The sequence below is a fragment of the Micromys minutus genome, assembly GCF_963924665.1.
Source record: "Micromys minutus genome assembly, chromosome: 13".
Lineage (NCBI taxonomy): Eukaryota > Metazoa > Chordata > Mammalia > Rodentia > Muridae > Micromys > Micromys minutus.
Genome location: NC_137982.1, coordinates 39,139,273 through 39,161,500, shown reverse-complemented (window position 1 = coordinate 39,161,500; position 22,228 = coordinate 39,139,273). Strand labels below are relative to the sequence as shown.

Below are 22,228 nucleotides of genomic sequence, written 5' to 3'. Positions count from 1 at the left end.
TGTATTGTGTATAATTTGAAACACGCATACATTGAAAATGGCTCAATTAGGCTAATAAATGTTCAAAACAGGTTTCTGCACTGTTTATGAAATTTACCATTTAAAATTACTGAAACATGTTGAAATAACAGAAAATCACATTGAATGTTATTTCACAATAAAAATTTGTAGCTAATCACCAAAACAGGACATTTTCCCCCAAAGCCAATAACTGCAGGGTTTTCTTTTTTATTCCTTCTCTGTCTCTTGCTTTCTTAACAATCGTGCATGTTTTCCATCCACTTAGGCAATTCTTATGCAAGAAGCTTAACATAATTAAATGTGCAGGATGAAAAGATGGCCCAGGCACTGTTGGTACCCCCGGGACCTGAGAGCTTCCGCCTTTTCACTCGAGAATCTCTTGCTGCTATCGAAAAGCGTGCTGCAGAAGAGAAAGCCAAGAAACCCAAGAAAGAACAAGACGTTGATGATGAGAACAAACCAAAGCCAAACAGTGACTTGGAAGCTGGGAAGAACCTTCCATTTATCTATGGAGACATTCCTCCAGAGATGGTGTCGGAGCCCCTGGAGGACCTGGACCCCTACTATATCAGTAAAAAAGTGAGTGATTACTTTATCTGGCCAATGCATTCTCAATTAAATGTGCAAACCAGGGGCTTATATGCATTAGAACATTGTAATTACTGTCTGTAAAATAGTTCATGGCACTCTTTAATGCTATACATCTTGAAGAATAGAAACATTGATGAGAAATAAAATCTCTGCTACAGAGGAATAGGCATAAACAATTTCCACCACTTCACAGCATCAAGATAAATGGGAAAACTTAAATTTGACAGCAAAGATAGTGATCTGCTACTACTAATTTATTCAACTGCTAGATATACAGCCAGATTGTAGTTGTAAAGTGGATGCTATACTTATTTTTTAGTTCATACTTGGCTTCTATAAGACAGCAATCAATTTATCTATTCCTATATACAGGTAATTCATGGAGAAGCATGTTTTCTGAGACATTCATTTTTTTTCCAACTTGTTGTGAGTAAGAACTTCTATAGGCTTCATTAAGGTTGTGATAGGAGAAATTCTAGACAAACTGCAAGTAGTTAAATCATTACCACAAGGAAAGAAGAGAAGACTGGAAGAGAAAACACAGGAATAATAATGACAAGAGTCTCCATGTCATTTAAAGGAACAACTATGACTATGTTTTTCTGATGTTTAAAATGACTACACGGTTTAGTCAGAATTAGTTTCAATAATCGAACCAGCTTTGTGAGACCCATCAACAATCGAAATAAAGAATATTGTTTTAATATCTAAATGAACATTTTGGCACCTCTTAATCACAATTTATAGCTTACCTTCACAATGAGAAAACAGTTTATTGTAAAGACAAATTAACACCATTCCAAGTTGACAATTTTTGGATTAACAACTAAACAGAACAACTTGACTTGTCAGAGTAGAACTTCACAAAGCAATGGTTGAAGACACTGCATTCTTTAAGTAGTGCACAATATGAACTCTTAAGTCCTGGGACTAGGAGATGTCTCATTCAGAGCACTCGCTGGTCCTACAGAAGACTGGGGTTTGGTTCACAGGGCCCATGTCAGGCGGCTCAGGGTTATCTGCCAGCTCCAGCAGATCTGACCCTCTCTCTGCGAGTACTCTCACACATATGTGCATACACATACAAAGACATACACAGATTAAAATAAACAAAGTTTTACAAACATTACAGGTCCATTATGCTAAGTTTAACAAAGGAAGGCATCAAACTACATCCATATGCTTTGACAACAAACTGTGATATACCTCAGAGATGGTCAAGAACTATTTGAAATTTAGAAACCCTGACATTATAAAGGATGATTAACAATAAGAAACTTCTCTCAGAGACTAAGAAAATAGACCTCACTTGAGGGACAAATGAGTCTTAACATGTACATTTGCAAACATGTCTACTCTCTCATACTTGTAAGCCCAGACTTGGAAGACAGAGTCAGAGTCATGAGCTCGAGGCTAGCCTAAGCTACAGAGAACAGCCTGAGCTACAAACCCAAAAGTATATGTCTTAAAAGTTATTTGCAATACACAAGAGTTTGTTTTACATTGATTTGAATTTGTTATTACTCCTTTAAAAACAAACAAAATCAAAGAGCCAATAAGTTTGTTAGGCTTACCAGGGTAGAAAGGGAGAAAATGGAGATATTACTCAATGGAAGGAGAATTATATTTTTTTTGTATTAAAAGTATTTCCTTTCCAATGACAATATTATCTCTATATGAAAGGCCTACCTTGGACTAAAACCCACCATTTGATTAAGTAAGCTGTTTGGATTCCATGATCAACAAGGACTCTCCTGTCTGATTTGTTTTCCCATGGATTTCCTGAGGAAAAAGCACCACTAAAATTCTTTCTCTACATAAGACTATAACATACACATTTTAATGACAATGGCTGGCATCTGATTTTACAGGCCAGGATTTTTAATTTGGTTAATTCCCTAGTTTGCTACTAGAAAACAGAATTGTTCTCTGTGCACGGGAAAGGGCGGGCATTACTCACTCCTCACTGGAAACCAGACTTGGATCATAATTCGTTGACAGTGACTTTGAACTATCAAGGGAGAAGCCCTGCCTTTAGTCATGAAATACCTCTGAGGATGAGGATGCAGGTGCTCCTTGCAGAAACGTGATTTAGGACTCACAGAAGCTAAAGGGAGACGGTAGTGTATCAACTCATAGAATTTTACCATAGTGCAAAGCCATGTTACTACATGACAGTTTGTGTAGAAGGCAACATGGAGGCCAAGGGCTTCATGTAACGAGTTGCTGTTACTGATTAGTGATGCATCTTAGTGCCTAATATAACTAGATGAGTAAGAGCACAGTATATTTTAATAGCATTTAAGTTGGCCAGGTTAACAGCTGAAAAATAGTGGCATGTTAATAATAGCTAACATTTGTTGGGCTCACCCTGTGTCAGGGGCCACTTGACTACTCCAGTTCACTTCATACCACTGAGCAGTGAAGCCCTTACTGTTGTTAGCCTCAGTTTCCAGATGGGGAAGTAAAGCCAAAACCAGTTTTTTCACTTACCAAAGTCACACTCCAAGGATTGGAGCCGCATCTGACCAGCTTGGGGCGCTTGACTGGTAGTCAAACTCTCTGCAGTAACAATAAATGTAAAATAAGATTGTCAAAAGGTGCTTGTACCATCTTTTTACACACTTTTTACTGACTCTTTGTGAATTCCACATCCTGCACCCCAATCCCACTCATCTCCCTGTCCCTCCATATCTACCCTCTCCACCCCACATATAAAAACAAAACCAACCAAACAAGCAAAATCTATCCAGCCATGGAAGCTGCAGTGTGTCTTGGTGATCACACGGTACACTTTTTGCCCAAACAGCCTTCCTGGCAAATGTTCATTGCTATGAGTCATTGGTCTGGTTCCAGGCCTCTGGCCTCTGCTACATCATCAATACTGAATCCTCATAGGGACTCCTCTCAGACATCCTGTTGTTGCCCTGGGCTGTACCGTCTTTTTAAATTCGCTGCTGGATATATTCCACTGAGGTGTAAACTAGCTGCTTCCTTTACAAAACGTATTAGTATTTATTCAGGAAAGCAAGTCATCAGCACTACAGATAATAACCTTTATAACAAGCTTCAGCCACAGCGTTTATAACAATACTGGGGACAAACACCAAATCTTGTCACGTGCCCAACCACCTACTGTTACTTGGAAACCTGACCTGACAGTTGGTGTTACTTTTCTGCGTTCCAGCCATCTCTTACACTCTTGTGTAGTTTTTGGTGCAGGTACATCATTTGGTACCACCGGAACCTCAGACTTCAACCATTTCCTTGTAATTCTTTCACTACCGAGATCATTAGACTTTTGTTCCTGGTTTCTCGGCCCTTGAGGTCTCCATGGTTAAACATTCAGAGAAGAAGCACCACGTTCATCAGTCTAGGAGTCACTTGCACCTGCAGGCTAACCTTGCAGGAGAGGCAGAGGGTTTCCTGTTTAAAAGGACAATTCATTCTTGCGTAGTCTATTTTGGGAGAAATTTCAAAAGCACACCCCCTTTCTAATGTTGCAAGGAGAAATTGCTTTTTCGGGGAGATTGTTTCAAAGAGCACAAGTTAATGCACTTTAAATCATTGTGAAATTTTACACACGGTGGCTGCCACTAATGCCTAAATGGATCTTGATTGCTGTACTGTGACTTCGTGACAGCCCACTAACGTTTCTGTAGTTCAAGAGCAGGCGTCGTGAGGCTCATCATCACTGGCAGGCAATCTTGATGTGAGTAAGGGAGAGTTTGCTTGCCCCCTTCCTCAAGTTTATAGAGCTCAGCTCATTGAAAATGGGTAGTTAAGTAACAGCTGGCTCGATGGTCTTAAACCCAGAAGGGCAGTGAAGGGGTTGCTCGTTGTCCCTGCTCTTCCTGTTCACAGTAGAAACATTCCTGCCTGCCTCCTCAAACAGAGTGTGTTGCGAGTTGCTGTAAACGTATGGGATATAGCCTTAGTAAAAGGGTGCAAACATATTACTAAGGAAATCAGCACATACAACAGATGTCATGAAGGTGAACCGTACCTTAAAGGTAAACCCGTATTTAATTAGAACAAGCATTTATTGGCAAAGCATGCTATTAAGAACTGTGGGGGAACTGCGGATTCTTTGTGCTCAGTCATTTATAAAAGCATCTAACCAGCTTCTCCCACAAATGAACCCTACGTGAAAATTGCTACTTGATAGGGATTACCAGCAATGTGTGAGAGAGTGCAACGTAATATACTAAGAGTTGGTGGCCGGAGAAACAGCTAAAGACTGATCAGAAGGCAATGCAATTTATCTGGGAAAACGTAAAAGGGGGGATGATCTGGGTACTGAGAATGGGGAAAGAGATTGGCTAATAAGACTGCCTGCATATTAGAATCACCTGAAGAGAATGTTGAAAACACCTAAATATCTGCCTGTACCCCCAAAACTTAAATATTGACAAGTCTGAAGAACTTTTAGGACATCCTAGCATGAGGGTCATAGTAGGCAGGATAAGCTTTCTACAGGTATAGCTTTCTTCACTGAGTCTACGACCACACCAATCACAGCTGGAGGGATAGATTGACAGGTTCTGAGGGGACTGACAAGTAGATTAAATGGCTGGGATAGAAATGACTGTAGTCGTAAAAAATAAAGGATGATCCATCCTGGGAGCCTTGAAAAGTAGCCCTGGGTCTGCATAGCTTAAATGATATAATACGTTGTCTGCTTCAGATCATAGACTTTTAACCATGGCTTGGTCTTTGAAGTCACGTATTTAAAATTAATTTTCAATGCAGCTGTCTTTACGCAGTATAAGCTATGAAGTGGATCCTGTTCAGCACCCAAAATCAGGTTCTATAACTCACTTAAATGCCTTAGATCAAGGCAGCTGCCTACAGAAATGATGGAAGGCCACCACAGAACTAGGATTAGAGGGTTTGAAGTTACTAATTTCCATAATTAAATAATGATATCCATAAAAGATGACCTTAACACTTATATGTACTGAATGATCTGAACAGCTACCAAAGCTGGAAACAGATGACAAACCTCAGATAGACATGAACCTTGAAAAGTTCTTTAATTTAATTTTTTAAAAATATTTAAGTTTGTATCAAGTTCGGAGACTTACAGGCAGGTAAGGTCCACTGGGCCTTTGTGTGGCTATTTCTACAGGGGAGAAATACTTATCCTATGCCTATTAAACAAGATATTGGCAATGTTCCAACTGGTCTAAATGAACACATTTGTACAAAAAAAATTAGGTAAAAGTTCTTGATATGTGTCGTAAACACTTCAAATAAGCCCGCATGTCTAATTTAGTAATCTCTCTCGTATTTTCTTTTTCAGACGTTTGTAGTGTTGAATAAAGGGAAGGCAATTTTTCGATTCAGCGCCACCTCCGCCTTGTATATTTTAACTCCACTAAACCCCGTTAGGAAAATTGCTATTAAGATTTTGGTACACTCATATCCTTTTCGTGCAGAAATTTCATTTCCAACAGCTGGCTTTCAACGAAATGCCCTTCTAAGGTTTTTATATTTGTTAAAATTTCTTTACAGCAAACTATAACATTGCTAGTTTAAGCAATTGATTTCCATTGGCCTTCTGTTGTTTACAAAGTGCATATAGTTTATCATGAAATTATTATCTTGGTTCTAAAAGCGAGGATGAAGCATGGTAGCAAGTTTGCCGATGAACTCACCATGTTGTACAGCAAGAGAAGTGCTAATCCTTGTTCTGTTCTCATCCTCAACTAAGCCATTTATTATTGTGAAGAAGCCTGGCCTACTACAGTTATTACAGTGCATTATACCACATAGAATGCACAGTGTCACCATAGGTATCACCTATGGTGATGCCTCCTTCCTTTCCCTCCTACTTCCCCATATTCTCCCGTTTCTTTCTTGTTTGCTTCTTTCTTCTCTTTTCTTCCTTCTTTAAATATTCATGAAACTGCTATGAGTCTATGTACTTGGATAATAATATATTAAAAAGTCACCAACCTTGAAATTTTTTATGGGTCTGTGACATGACTTGGTGATACAAAACTAGCCCAGCATGTTCAAGGGGCTAAATTTGAGTCCTAGCATGGCATATATAGGTGTATAGTATAATAGTAAAAACTTCATGTTATGGGAAGAATAAGTATAGATTACAATAGACCCTGAAGTAACGACAAATATGTTTAAATGGTGTTCTGTAGTGGGCCTTTTCTATAGGCTACTTCAGAATAGGCTTATATAAAGTAAGACACATTATCATATGGATACAGAAAACAGGGGATGATAACCTTTTGGCATCCTTATGAATTCTCTCTTTCTCAAGCTTGGTATTAGAAGGTATTTATATTTTAAAATAAAATTATTTGTCACATGAATTTCTGTGTAGTGAAATCTGTATTAAACTAGCAAGACCAATGTTCCTACCAGAATAGCTAATGATTCCATTTTATCAGCACAAACATCCCACACACAGCATGCTGTTAACTATAAAGAAATGAGTTACATCACTATGAGGCTGCTTCAGGACCTGATTACAAGAGAATTCCTAATCAGTTCCTAATCTTTTGGGGAGAATAGTAAGCCATAAGGCAGGCTTTGTCTTTTCTTATTAACCATGGTCTTAACCCAGCTAAGTAAGATTGATTTCGTACTTAAACTGTACTTTTGAATCTTTTGTGTTGGATAGACCTTTGGTGTCTCTGATGAATTGACCTTTATTCCTTAACCACAGTTTACTTTATTCAGCATGTTAATCATGTGCACTATTTTGACCAACTGTGTATTTATGACGTTGAGTAATCCTCCCGACTGGACAAAGAATGTGGAGTAAGTAGAACTATGCTTTTGGGATGAAACACACACACAGACATACAGACACACAGACACACACTCAGATTCCCTGGCAATCTCTTTGTGGTACTGGTCTGACTTGTGCCTTCTGCTTTTTGAAGTCGCGCTGAACACTTTGTCTGTATTTATTCTGTAGTTTCGAGAATGGCATCCAAGCGAACAACATCAATTTTTATTTTCAGTACTTTTGGAGATTACCATGAGATTACCTCCCCATTGTAAGCCACCATTTGTCAACAATTTATATTTTAGCAAAACAACACTTAGAATATTTAAAAATATTTTCAACTAGATGTTATTGTCATCATGGATCCCATTCTTAGGTTGAGGCAGATTTTTCAGCTGAACTACCAGGTACCCTTTATGACTTACAGTTAACAAAACTGAAACACTTATAAACTTTGACTCTGTATAAACTTTATCCAATAAGACTAAATGAGGCATTTAGGCACCTATAAATTTCATTTAATTTTAATAATATAATATGAAAGCTTAAGTAAAGGAGATATTTGGATATGAATCTTTTTATTTTATTTTTTTATTCGTATGTGTATATGAGTGTTTTGCCTGCATATATGTCTATACAACACATACACGTAGTACACAAAGAGATCAAAAGAAAGTGTTAAATACCCTGAACTGGAGTACAAAAAATGCAATCATAGTCATTTGAGAGACCAACCATCTGTCTAGCCCTGAATGTCTTTTTTTTTTTTTAAGCAAAAAGTAGCATCTTTGAGATGTTATACATGCTATTAAAACAGTTTGAGTGTCCCAGAGATTTTGTCTTGTACATTTCAGTTAGGTAACTGTACAACATTTCTAATCAGCAACAACTGGTAGTTCTGGATGTTGTTGTTTGCATTGTAGCAGGAGACAAGAACAATTGTGGCTGTCACTGCAGATAAATAAATAAAATGCAACTAGTGAAGCCAAACAGAAACAAATCACTGTGGAATCTAAGGAAAAGAGAGGGCAGGAAGAAAACCCAGCTCTGAGATAAAAACTGATTACTTCACATAGTTCCCAGACATCCAAACTGAAATACAAGCATCACGTAGTAAAATGCTTCTCTTCCTAACACCCAGCTACTTCCTCAGTACCCATTATACTTTCTGCCTCTGTAACCTCTGGGGTTGGGTGGGGGTGAGGGATGGAGAGAGAATGTGCTTGGGAAACTAAATATAATGATTTCTGCAACTGTTTCTTTAGACCTCCTTATGAGAGAATGTCTCACACAAAAGCATTTTACAAACACTGATTCTAACACTTCGCACATATCAAGCAATTTAGCCTATAAAACACAATGAGTTGCCATAAGACAATCAAATGTTTCTTAGATGACATACTCTGAAAACTACACTCAAATTGTGCTTTTAAAGGACATGATATTTAAAAAACAAGTACTTCCCACTATTTTTGGAAGAGACAAAAATAACTTAAGAAATAACTCTGTCATCACACAGAAAAATGGGCTGGAACACACGAAGTCAGACCACAAACTCAAAAGCTGTTTGCCCCACTTGAAGGCTGAAGCTGGATTTCAAGCAAATTTAAATAGAAAATTAGATTAAAGAATTTAGAATATCTGTGATCTGAGGATTTTAGGCAAACACGAATACTTAAAAACTGATACATTTTATGTGATCATAAACATATACGTGAAGGAGACAGAGAAACAGATGGGAGGCAGTTTTATAATTCTCTACCTGACTCTTAAGAATAAGAAATGAATAACCCAGTCACAAAAGAACAGACATAATATGCAGTCACTGATATTGGGATGCTAACCCCAGAGGCTTGCACTCTCCCAGAAACAACTCACAGACTGTATGAAGTCCAGGAAATAAAGAAAACAATATATATATATATATATATATATATATATTTACAAAACAAGAAGACTTTGACAATTTCCATGTTGCGTTTTGTTTTGCATGTACTTTATGCTCATTGTAACTATTAGGTTTTCAATGCATACTGTCAAGCCCTTGAAAAAATCAAGTACTGACTAAAAAATATATTCACATAGTTTTATGTAAAAATTATTTTAATATCTGAAAAAACAGTACTGACAAAAATGTATAATTTTAAGCAAAATATGTTTAAAATCTGTACATTTATCTTTGTTTTGTAAAATAAAGTCGTTCAAAAAAAAGAATAAGAAATGAAATGTATATCCAATCCATTGTAATAACTTTGAATGTGTTTAGCCATTGAAAACTTGAATAGGAATATTTCAATATAAATAACTGAATGCACACCGTGTGGCCTCTCAAAGAAGACACCAACTATTGGTTACTGGAAGTTAAAGTTTGGCTAGTTCTTGTGGGCACAGAATATGGAAAACTATTCTTCTTTTTAGGAACGTCTTTATTAATTCTTTGAGAATTTCACACAGTGAATTTTGATCCTATTCATTCTCCCGAACTCCTCCAAGAATCTATTGTTATAAAAATGTAAGCAGCTTAACAACAGCTTTGAAGTACACATTTATGACAAAGGTATTATTTTCTCTTAAGTTTAATACTTCACTCAGTCTGATAAGAATAATTAAATTAAGATTCTTAGGTAAGTACAAATAAGAAACTTTATTTTGTAAAACTAAGGGGGAAAAAGAGCTAGTGTTGGTCATGCTCACAAAAACCATCTCTTTAACTTTTTGTGAGTTGTTAACTTGGCCTGGGTACTTTTTCTAGGTATACATTCACTGGGATCTATACCTTTGAGTCACTTATAAAGATCTTGGCTAGAGGGTTTTGCTTAGAAGATTTCACATTCCTTCGTGACCCATGGAACTGGCTGGATTTCAGTGTCATCGTGATGGCGTGAGTAATATTTTTTTTTTAAGTCTGGCAAATTCAAAGGGATGAAAAAGTTTGCTTTACAAATCAATTTAAGACATGTTTTGAATACGAAGCTTCTTTGTTAGTAAGATACATTATGATAATATGAATTAGACTAACTAATAAAAAGTAGGTATGTCCAACAAATTAGCAACATATGAAATTATTTTATTGCCTCTTAGTCTTTGAGCAATAAATAGAGATATTTTATATCCCACCACTTTTTCCTCATCAAAATCAAGTTACTTATTAACTACAATTTAATAGAAACTAAAGTGCCATGATATGTTTTACAAACAACCACTGTCATGTAGATGAACATTACATTAAAATGAAGCTATATATTTTTTCCCTTAAAGGCAGCTTTTAGCCTTTGGCATCCTGAGCTTTCTATCAATCCTGTTTGAATATCTCAAGGGGCTTTAGATGCCAACCCAGCAATAGTCACTTAAAATGAACTTTGCCAAAACTATCAGTAACTCTGATTTAATCCTACAGGTATGTAACAGAATTTGTAAGCCTAGGCAATGTTTCAGCTCTTCGAACTTTCAGAGTCCTGAGAGCTCTGAAAACTATTTCTGTAATTCCAGGTAAGAAGAAAACGGTGTAAGGTGGTAGGCCCTTATATCTCCAACTTTTCTTGTGTGTTATTGTGTTTGTGTGTGAACTCCCTATTACAGATATGTGACAGAGTTTGTGGACCTGGGCAATGTCTCAGCGCTGAGAACGTTCAGAGTTCTCCGAGCATTGAAAACAATTTCAGTCATTCCAGGTGAGAGCTAGGTTAAACACAGAGGCTGACTTTAATTATACCATAATCATATTGGAATCGCTACCCCACCATTGGCCATGTGGATTTCTGTTCCGGTCTGTCACATTCAGAAAATGGCAGACAGTGTTTCAGTGTTTGTTCAGTTCTTTTAAAACAATGATGATTTCAACTTTACTCATAAAGTCAGCCTCTGAGTTTAACAGAAAGTCGCATGAGATATCCACATATCATTGATGAGTGTTTTTGTAATCTCCTGCATTTAAGATCTATGTCTTCTCCTGCACTCGGATAAAGCTTTGATGTCATGCCCTTACTGACTGTCCTGTATTTTACCATTTGCTCCAGATCTATTTCAAAAATAGATCATTATTCATAAAGGAGAAAAGGCTATGGAGCGGCATGTGTGTGGCATGGGATCTTTATGGCCTTAAAATTCTTTTTGCCTTTTAATTTGCTGCTAGTTGCAAGCTGGCAGAAAGAATGGGTTGAGAGAAACAGCTTCATGAAGCACAAAAATGGAAAGAAAAAGTAATTTAGTATTCCACATGTTTGGGGCAACACTTGATAACACACAGACAGAACTTCCTAAAGATTTGAGAACATTGGTTCAGAACCCTCTGGCAGCATGGTGTTTATATAGAAGTGGTCAGCCTTCCATCTGTTTGCAAGTCATGAGACTGTATGTAAACCTTTTACGTCTATGTAACCAAACTACCATTCATGGAGGCTGTAGAATGTGTGCACCTATTAAGAAGAGCTCTTGTCATATACTGCACTCCTAAGCTGACATATAGTTCTCTCTTTAAAGGTTTAAAGACCATCGTGGGGGCCCTGATCCAGTCGGTGAAGAAGCTGTCTGACGTCATGATCCTCACTGTGTTCTGTCTCAGTGTGTTTGCTCTAATCGGGCTGCAGCTGTTCATGGGCAACCTGAGGAATAAATGCTTGCAGTGGCCTCCGAGCGATTCTGCTTTTGTAACCAACACTACTTCCTACTTCAATAGCACAATGGATTCAAATGGGACATTTGTTAATATAACAATGAGCACATTCAACTGGAAGGATTATATCGCAGATGACAGTAAGACTCGTTGCCACTGTGGGTTAGCCTTAGTGTCACTGAGTGAGTTTTCAACTGTAAACAATCCAGACTGTGTTTGAAAGCCACTTTCTAGATAGATTTTATTGATGAGCCATTGGGAAGTGACTAATATAATCAAACTGATGAATTATTTAAAAACATTATTGAGGGGGAGGTGTGGATGTACCTGTGCACAAATGCACACATGAAGGTCAGGGGGATTGTGGGAATCACTTCTCTCCATCTAACAGTGTGTATCCTGGGGATCAAATTCAGGTGATCCAGGTCAAAAGCAAGCACCTTTTCCCTGTGAGTCATCTCAGCACATCAGCCCCAAACTCTGCTCTGTCGTTAAAATAAATAGATTTATTATGGAATCAAATTGGTTATTTTTTATATTAACAGGCCACTTTTATGTTTTGGATGGACAAAAAGATCCTTTACTCTGTGGAAATGGCTCCGATGCAGGGTAAGGAGAAAATAGTACATTGTTATTACTACTAATAATATAATAATAATAATAATAATAAATAATGTAGAAGAGGTGGGAGAAATGCCATATGTGTAAATAATAAAGAATGACTGTCTCTCTTTAGGAAGTGCAGTCTCTGAGCCATAGATGAGCATTGGAAAGAGAGTTTGGAAGATTTTTAGAGAATAAACATAGTCACACCACCATACTGCCAGATAAGCCAGGTAGTTAGAAAATACATTTACAAAAGAAAGAAAGGAAGGAAGGAAGGAAGGAAGGAAGGAAGGAAGAAAGGAAGAAAAAGGAAAAAAGGAAGGAAAGAAGAAAGAAAGAAAAAGGAAGGAAGGAAAGAAGAAAGAAAGAAAGAAAGAAAGAAAGAAAGAGAAAGAAAGAAAGAAAGAAAGAAAGAAAGAAGGAAGGAAGGAAGGAAGAAAGGAAGGAAGGAAAGAAGAAAGAAAGAAAAAGGAAGGAAGGAAAGAAGAAAGAAAGAAGGAAGGAAGGACAAAAAAACACATTTACCCAGAAATCTGCATGCTAACATGGTCCTCAGCTGTACACATAAATCAGACCAAAATGGAAACAGCTGAGATGTCTTTGCATCTGCAAATAAACACATAAGCTGTTGTATGCACATTATAACGAAATATTGTTAAATGATGAATGAATCTAAAACTCATGCTCATACATGAGGAAGATAAAAAAATTCAACCTGAAGAAGCTATGCACTACAAGATTCTAACCATGTGTTGTCTGAAAAAGACGAAACAACAGAGATGAACAAAAGCTCAGGGCTTAAAGGGACGCAGATGGGGAGAGAACCTTGTGAATCACAGTATATTTCAGGAGAAAAGAGTGTTCCATCTGATTCTGTGATCATACAAACATCAAGCTATTGTCAAGTGATGGGAGACATATTAAAAAAAATTGATCAAGCTTTGGAAGGTAGGTTTGGAGATCCCACAATGAAACTAAAAAAAAAAAAATGCATATGACAAGAGAATTTAAGGATAGCACTAATACATGAAACGAACTTTAATGTGAGTTAAAGAGAGCAGTGGAGGTACATTCCTAAATGTACCTTAGGGAGTAAAGCCTGTGACACTAGGAGAAAGGAGCAGTTGCCTAGCAATGAAGTGTCTCCCACCATATTGTGGATGGCCAATCACGAAGCCCCTGTGTGTATACGCTATTGTTGAGCAGCCAAGGAAACAGAGAGAGATGGTGTGAGGCAGCCTGCTCACTGTGAGCGAGAACAGTTACAAACAAGCAATGGGAAAGGTCTAGAATGATCCTTGTGCTGGTGGGTTAGAGTTCTTGGTAAAAGAGGTACTTCAAGTGCAGCTCAACAGAAATGCTTACATGTACAAATATTCATGTGTTTGTGTGTGTGCACATTACAAGTCAAAATGCACACACGTACCTTCTTGTTCCACCAGCTGAGGGAAGGGCCAAGAAGTACTAAGGGTTTACTAGCAATAAAGGCCAGGTGCTACCATGATTGGTTTCTGATACTATTCTCCAGAAGAAGAACCAGGGTTGGCAGAGGCACACTGAAGACTAGCACTGCCCCAGGAAATAGAGATTAGTTTGAAATACACTAGAAGGTTAAGATGTGCTGGTGAATAAAAACAAAAACAAGGTATGAAATCATGGAGATTATCTGTTTTAAGTGCCAATTCAAACAGTTTCCAGAGATCAAAGATGGCAGTTTTTAGCAAGACATAAAATACCATTCAAAATATAAAATAAATACCGATGACTATATACCGATGTGAAAACTTAGTGACTGCAGACAAACATCCTATACAGTAAAGTCCCAGGTAGATTTCGGACATACCCTGCCTTCAAAGAAATCACCACTTCTAAGCTATTAAGTATTCACGGAACATTCTCACTCTATTCCAAAGAGTAGAGTCTAGAAAGGAAGGAAAATGTAAACTCAAGAGTGGAGAAACCTGAGACAGAAGGGTGCTAAGGAAAGACTGAGGACATGAGCAAAGACCATACTTAACCATGATGTGTTGACATTAAAGCCTGACCATCATGATACAGGAAATACCATCTTCATCGTTTCCCATAAGATCACAAGTTCGGAAATGTGTGGTTATTTTAGACAACTGTACAGAGCTGGCTAACAGGTGATCTCACTGAATTATTTCTCATCTGTTGATGGTTTCTTCTTCTTATTTTTAAATGATTAGTTCTTAGCCCTTTGTAAAAAGTGAGTAACGATGACATCAGAGCGGGAAATGTCTGGCTGCTTCCCTCTTGCTTTTCTAAATGGCCATAAAATTGGCTCTCTTGTTCTTCCATTTTTTGGCTGCTGTCTCTAACAGATTTCACCTGTGAGCAATCAGCTAGAGTGTTCTGGAAATGAAATGACTCTGGCTTTTGACAATTCCCATAAATAAAGGGTGATTGGGAGACATAGCTGCACTGTCTCTGCCACCCCCACCATTGCTTCTTTCTTTCCCAGACAATGTCCAGAGGGGTACATCTGTGTGAAGGCTGGACGAAACCCCAACTATGGCTACACCAGCTTTGACACGTTCAGCTGGGCCTTCTTATCACTCTTTCGACTCATGACTCAGGACTACTGGGAGAACCTTTACCAGTTGGTATGGACTTAATGCACCCTGAGTAGGATTTGTGTTGATGAACTCATACAAAATGCTAAGTACTAATTCATAACACCCAGAGACACTAAGGATGTCTTGCTATTAGTGGGAAGGGAGTCCTCCACATGCTCCTCTTCTCTTCCCCCCTTCCCTGCCCTTGCGTTTCCCACTCCCCATTGCCTCTCCCTCGCTCCCATATCACTCATATACAAACTCACATATACACACACTATTGTAAGTTTCATAGATAAAACACCCTCTGCCTATGGGCTTTCTTCTGGAAGTACAGACATGTAAAAATAGACACAGAAAAAAAAAAAAAACATGGGGAGCTTCTTATTTGGAGTATATATATACATTATACAAATGCATGTATGGAGAATTTCTTATATAAAGAACATTTAACTAAATCTATATACTGGCATGGCATTTATAGCGTTGTCCTGCTTTTGAAACTTTAATAATGATACTTTAATATAGATTGAATAACTACTATTTTGAAATGTATTCACGTCAAATGACATGGCATACTGCCGGCAAATTGATTGCTATGTTTGTGTGTACATTTTTGTTCATTTTAACACCAAAAAAAATTTGGTCAAAATAGCTGTATATTAAAAAACCACCAATTTCCTGATTTTTAGTTATTGTAGTCTGCTTTTTCTTGAGGGATACTATAGTAAAACATTAACGAAATTATCCCTTTTCTACACTAGACATTGCGTGCAGCTGGGAAAACCTACATGATATTTTTTGTCCTGGTAATTTTCTTGGGCTCATTTTATTTGGTGAACTTGATCCTGGCTGTGGTGGCCATGGCCTATGAGGAACAGAATCAGGCCACATTGGAGGAGGCTGAACAGAAAGAGGCAGAGTTTCAGCAGATGTTGGAACAGTTGAAAAAGCAGCAGGAGGAGGCTCAGGTATGATGATAGTTGGTTCTTTATTGCTCCTTTAGTTTCTTACTAGGGATCTTTTCCTGCTACCGAGCTGGAGTTACTATTTTGTATTGTATGAAGCTATTGATGTTAGGAGTCTCCAAACTATTCAAACTTCAAATTGTTCATAGAATTGGAATCAAATAAACATTTTAGATTTCATAAAGTGATTAGCATCCAGACTGGTATTCATCAGAGGTGAATTTTCTTATGAAATATTCTCATGAAAACTGAGGGTGGAATGTAAGAAACACAATTAAGCTTTCCAACTACTCATGTACCATCTCACCAGCAATCTATGAAGCTGTGTTCTGTACTTCATTCATCTTTAAAGTTTTCAAGAAACCTGTGTGAATGGCTGTTTGTTTTAAAGGCTTCTCTGGAGTTTCTATATTCTATATAGCTGTTCCAACTAAGGTACCAGAAAGGCGTTTAAATTAAGTAACAATGTTTTTTTTTTTCAGTACTGATGTTTATTTAAGCTAGAGACATGGTGACTGAGAAATTTATACTTTGAAGAGGAGGGAACATGAGACTGGATTATAAGATGTGGGTGTGCACTCTAGTTACTGCTAGGTGAAGGTTGTGGGCAGATGGAGCAGGAACCAATGACTGTCATTGTGGTCATTCCTCCCTCCGTCCCTCCCATCCCTGATAACGTTGGGCAAGGTTAGTCTTTTTTGTGGGCCTTGATTATAAGTATTTCTTTACAGTTATAACGTGTACTTTTCTAACAATGAACAAAGCAGAACAACCTTCTGTGTTTTTTTCTTCTGTACCTTTCTTTTCTGAAGTCTGTCCTGAAACCTTCAGACACTTCCTCCTCTTTCCTTTCCCTTTGTTTGGCTTTGTTTTCATTTTTAACGTTCTTTATTTTCTTAGTGAGTCTGACATGGTCATTGGGCACTAGAGGCACAAGTCTTTGACATATGTATGTTTTGGTGGTGCAGGTTTTCCATTCATCTGATAATAAATTGAAAGCAAATGGTTTTCTTTTCATAAAGCAGAGTTTATTACTTTCCTTTGGTTTTGTTGGATTCAATGCACCTAGACTGTTTTTAAATAAGCACCTCAATTTTGCCCCATACTGTCTCCCAAAGTTATGCAACTTTCTGCATTACCTTGTGCTAAATTCACATTCTATGTGTATGCATGCATAAAATGTTAGTTATATTATATACGTAGGAAATTTTCAAAGCTATTTGGGGAATACAATATAATTTCTCTGCTAAATTGACTTGGTATTTTTGTCAGAAGTTAGTGCCCATATGTGAATCTGGTTGTATACTCTATCCTGTCTAGCTGATGAATTAGTTATATTATTCCTTACACTATAGGAATATATATTATTCCTATATATATATTATTCCTTACACTTAGCACTATAGGTTTAGACTATATAATAAGAGTTTAAAGGAGTTGGTTGTCTACCTCATTTTCAAATCATCCAAAATGTGCCATTCTGCACTAAATTATCAATTATTGAATTGTAGTGATCAAACCAACATGACTGGATATGATGTTAGCTTTAGGTGACTTAAAACATAGTTTATGGGAGGGACACTGGAACTCAGAGTACTTAGTCCATTTTGGTTCTGTATTGATAACATGGCTAATAATGACTTGTGAGTGATGGGGAGAAAAACAGTTACTTGGTGAACCATGAGATTGTGTATACCTCATACCTCATGAGGACCAGGTCTTTCCATTACTTAGGACCTTTTAGAATGTGTCCTCTAGCCAATGACCTCATGAAACATAGCATTGCTTTCATTTGTGTTTAAGGTTTGTTCAGGGTCCTATAGGCTTCCTTGTTTTGTAGAAATAAAATGTACACAACTCAGTGGATTTATTAGATGAAATGTAAGTTTTAAACATGGGAAAACTAACATCAGACCAACATATTCTATTCTCAACCCCTGTAATTGTACCCTTTACTTTATTAGGGACTTTTAAACTTCAATATTGCCCAGTTTAGCTGATTCCAGGCTCATTAGGTCTACTGGGCAAATATTAGCAAAAGCTATTTGAAATCATGACATTTAATAGATATACTACAAAATGATAGAATTGGAGCATGTATAGTTCATGTCTTATGACTTCGAATGGGGTTTTAACTTGATTCCGTGTTTAAAATGAAGGACTAGTCATGTGACTGTGTCTTTTAGAACTTATAGATACAATATAAGTTGTACAGTTTGAGTCAAGAAGAATTGACCTAAGAAAATGTCATTTACTCAGACATCAAGCACTAAGCTGTTATTGGCTGTAAGAGGAATTTAGGATGTTCATTGTGAACAATTGGCTGTTCGTCTGAGCCTGCAGGAAGTTGGTAGCCTGGAAGGCTTGGGCAGGAACAGGTGCATGAACATGAGCAATACAGGAAACATCTGCTTTTGAGGGACTCAGTCAAGCTCCGAGAGTCGAACCAATGTCAGATTTGAGCTGATGAATGACATGGAAATGTGTTTGCTGTGTTGGAGGTTGCTTTGGTTGCCTTAAAAGAAAAAAAAAAAACTGTTTTTGGTTCTGGATTGTTTGGACTGTTACTCACAATGGACAGGGAAATTGTGTCATATGCAAAACAAACTCCAGAAGTGATTTCAGTGAATGATAATTTCAGGACCGTGGCTCGAGGGTATTAGCACCACTTCCTCGGTTTCCAGAGACAAACAAGTTGATCAACTGATCAGCTCTGGCAGCTCCGTGTCAGTGTCTCTCCAAGCAGGAAGGGAAAACTGGGACTTTACTTGGATGGAGCAGATATGTGTGTATTCGTTCATTCGACAATACACAAGTTGCATACCACACTTGCTACCAACAAGTACTTTTGACTTGCTTTATTGCACAAGAAGAGTTATACTCGGAAGCATCTTTGCTACTCCCCGTCTGTCTGCATAACAACAAATGACAGACAACCAAGAATCCAAAGAAATATTGACTGTTGTGCTTCATACCGTGTTATAAACAGCTAAATGCTGTGGAAAGGTTTCAGTTACTACAGGCAGGCCTTCTATCATAGCAATGCTTAAATCTGGGACCCTTCATGGGTCCGGTGCTTCATATAAACATATATGAAACTCAAGATGGGACTCAGTATCCAACAGCCCACTGGGATCCTGATGGTTCCAGAGAAGCTGCACCGTGGTGTTTTTAAGTTTAAGGCTTTTTACTTTAGGTGGACATAAAGTTGAAAAGCAGAATTACTAAAGAGGGCTTGCTTCTGCTCCAGAAAATACAAAGCATGAGGGGCCAACAAAATCGGCTAAGTGGCTTTACCTGTATTCCTTTCTAAAACACAGTTCCTCCACACAGCCATCCCTGAGACCTTGAAAACCAAGACCAAGTTGTCCCCCACTCTACCTCACTGCCAGACAGTTGATAGTAAGATGCCTTTTAAATCTTTGCACACCCAACATTCACTGAGGGTTTTCTAAGTCAAGCGGCGCACCAGCCACTGCAAAGAGTGAAATGCCCATGTGACTTCCAAGAGGAAGATAGGAAAAAAATGTAGATTTATTAGAATTATTTATACTTGATGATGACACATGTAAAAAAAATGAGACCAATATTTTCCTAATTTAACCTTGTTTTGCTCTGAGCTTATGTTTAAAAACAGGAACATACTTAATGGGCACTTGGCTGGATACATGTGTTGCTTCTTATCCTTGTTAATTCATGGTTAAATCATTTCCAGCCTGAAAATATTATTCCTACAATACAAATACAAAACATTTGCCATGGTTTGGTTTCTCTGCCCCCCACAGAAGTGGCTTTGTTTCATTGATAAATCCAGAAATTCAAATTTTATTAGAATGCTCGATGCTGAGATACACAAAGAAAATGCATGAGATGGCTCTCATAGGCTTAAGGAAAGAATCCGTGCATTGTTTATTGATATACTTATCGCTTATAAAAATAGTGTGAAATTTGTAAACACGTACAATTTTGAAACCAAAGTGCTGTGCTGCACTGTGTGACATTAAAACACCCTAGTGATGTGAGCCTTGGGACTAAGTATAGCCCAAGAAAAAGTTCAAAAAGAATTGGCCAGTCTGTGATGGCCCTTCCGTGTCAAAGAGCCACAGACAGGTTTGGGTTTGGTTGAGTTTGGAACGAGACCCATGTAGTTTAGGCTGGCTTCAAAAGCCCTGTCCTCCTTCCTCTGCCCCCCAAATGCCAGGGTTACAAATGCATATCACCACCACCTGAGTTTTAAATTTCACAAGATCCAAAGAAAAGCAAACAAATGAAGCAGGACACGGGGCTCACAATCGCACAGAAGAGGGACAGCTCCCGGGAGAAAAGGGACAGTGGTCAAAGAGGATCCATCTACCTGCGAGGAAACAGGAGCTTTTAATGTAGACACGCTCATTCGGGTCGGCAAATGTCACCTGAACTAACCTGCAGAGAATTTAGTACTAAAGGCCTGTCCAACGCAGATGCTCCACTGAGCTGTTCTTGCTTTAATGCACATTGTGTTATGCCCTTTAAAAAGAAAAGGGTTATTGTTAAGTAAACCAGAATACAGGATTCCCCCTCCTATTGATCATAGGAGGCAGCATGCTGGCCTTCTTTCCTGTTCCTCGGTGCTTACTTTATGCTTCTTGCCTTGATTCTCAACAGGCAGTGGCTGCGGCCTCAGCGGCATCGAGAGACTTCAGTGGAATAGGAGGGTTAGGAGAGCTTCTGGAGAGTTCTTCAGAAGCTTCCAAGTTGAGCTCCAAGAGTGCCAAGGAGTGGAGGAACCGGAGGAAGAAGAGAAGGCAGAGGGAGCACTTGGAGGGAAACCACAGAGCTGATGGAGACAGGTTTCCCAAGTCGGAATCAGAAGACAGCGTCAAGAGAAGAAGCTTCCTGTTCTCCCTTGACGGGAACCCGCTGACTGGTGACAAGAAGCTGTGCTCTCCCCACCAGGTATCCGGGTCTGATGATCTGTAAATCACTGCTTCAGGTTTCAATAGATCTCCATAATGTGTCCTTTGTGTGACAGGGTACTGGCACCGCTGAGTTACTTAAAAAATATGTCATTAATTGCCTTAGAAAAAGATTTTTAAAAAATCAGTTCAGGGAAGACTTTGAGAGAATTGTCTTTAAACATTTTACAGTTTTGAGAGCGGATTGTTGAATTTTTTAAAAACTATGTTTGATCTCTCAAGATATGTCATTGGACTTATATAAGAAGCCTCTGTTTAGTTCTCCCTTATTAAATATTCTGATAAACTTAAGGATACAGATATATATATATATATATATATATATATATATATATATATATATATATATATATATATATGCATATATGTATGCATGTATATATGTATATATGTATGTATGTATATATGTATGTATATGTATATATGTATGTATATGTATATGTGTATGTATGTGTATATATATACATATATATATTCTGGAAAGGAATGTCTCAAGACTTGCCTGTTTCTTTAGCATGAAAACTCAAGTTAGGAGTCTCCATTGCTACATAGGGAAGAATTACAATCTAACTGCTCTTGAAAAGGGAACATTAGAGTTACTCAATTAGTGGTGGAAATTAAGGCCAACCATCCAATACACACTACCAGAGTTAGCATATCTTTTAGACCAGAGACAACAAAGTAGTTTTGACTTTTTAAAAACTTAAATAGGGTTAAAAGTGGTTAAAAATATCAAACTGTAAATAATACTGAAAACTGAGAACAATATCATTGTACTTTGGGGCCTATTTTATCTACTAGTACATTGTATACCATAAATTACAAAATTTTCAAATATATTCATTTACTCAAAAACTATACACAGCCATCAATGCCTTGAGGAGCATATTAAACAACCAATTTAAAGCAAAAACAAAAAGCTGTGAGTCAACCACAGGGTAAAATATCCTAATAAGGAACAATACTTCAAGAAAATTATAAACTTTGACATCATAAACATTGACAAAAAGAGAGAGTGGCAATCACAATTTTTATCCCAGTAGAGCACTTGGCTATTTTCATGTCCTGATTTTGTTTACTTTTTGACAGGGCCTCACTCTACAGCCTACCCTTGAAATCACAGCTTTAGCCTTGAATTCACT

The 22,228-nt window shown here is 37.7% G+C and overlaps 1 protein-coding gene across 1 annotated transcript in view; it reads left to right on the top strand.

Annotated features, from left to right (window-relative positions):
• Positions 1-336: 336 nt before the first annotated feature.
• The window catches only part of LOC308429186 (sodium channel protein type 3 subunit alpha), a gene marked incomplete at both ends in the record, with an annotated part of 75,918 nt that continues 54,026 nt past the window's right edge, over positions 337-22,228 (top strand). The window contains 10 exons of the mRNA XM_080927933.1: positions 337-600; positions 5,918-6,028; positions 7,304-7,398; positions 10,122-10,250; positions 10,949-11,040; positions 11,849-12,121; positions 12,527-12,590; positions 15,070-15,211; positions 15,928-16,134; positions 20,776-21,066. Coding sequence (XP_080784059.1) covers positions 337-600; positions 5,918-6,028; positions 7,304-7,398; positions 10,122-10,250; positions 10,949-11,040; positions 11,849-12,121; positions 12,527-12,590; positions 15,070-15,211; positions 15,928-16,134; positions 20,776-21,066 — 1,668 coding nt within the window. The remainder of the gene's footprint in view (positions 601-5,917; positions 6,029-7,303; positions 7,399-10,121; positions 10,251-10,948; positions 11,041-11,848; positions 12,122-12,526; positions 12,591-15,069; positions 15,212-15,927; positions 16,135-20,775; positions 21,067-22,228) is intronic.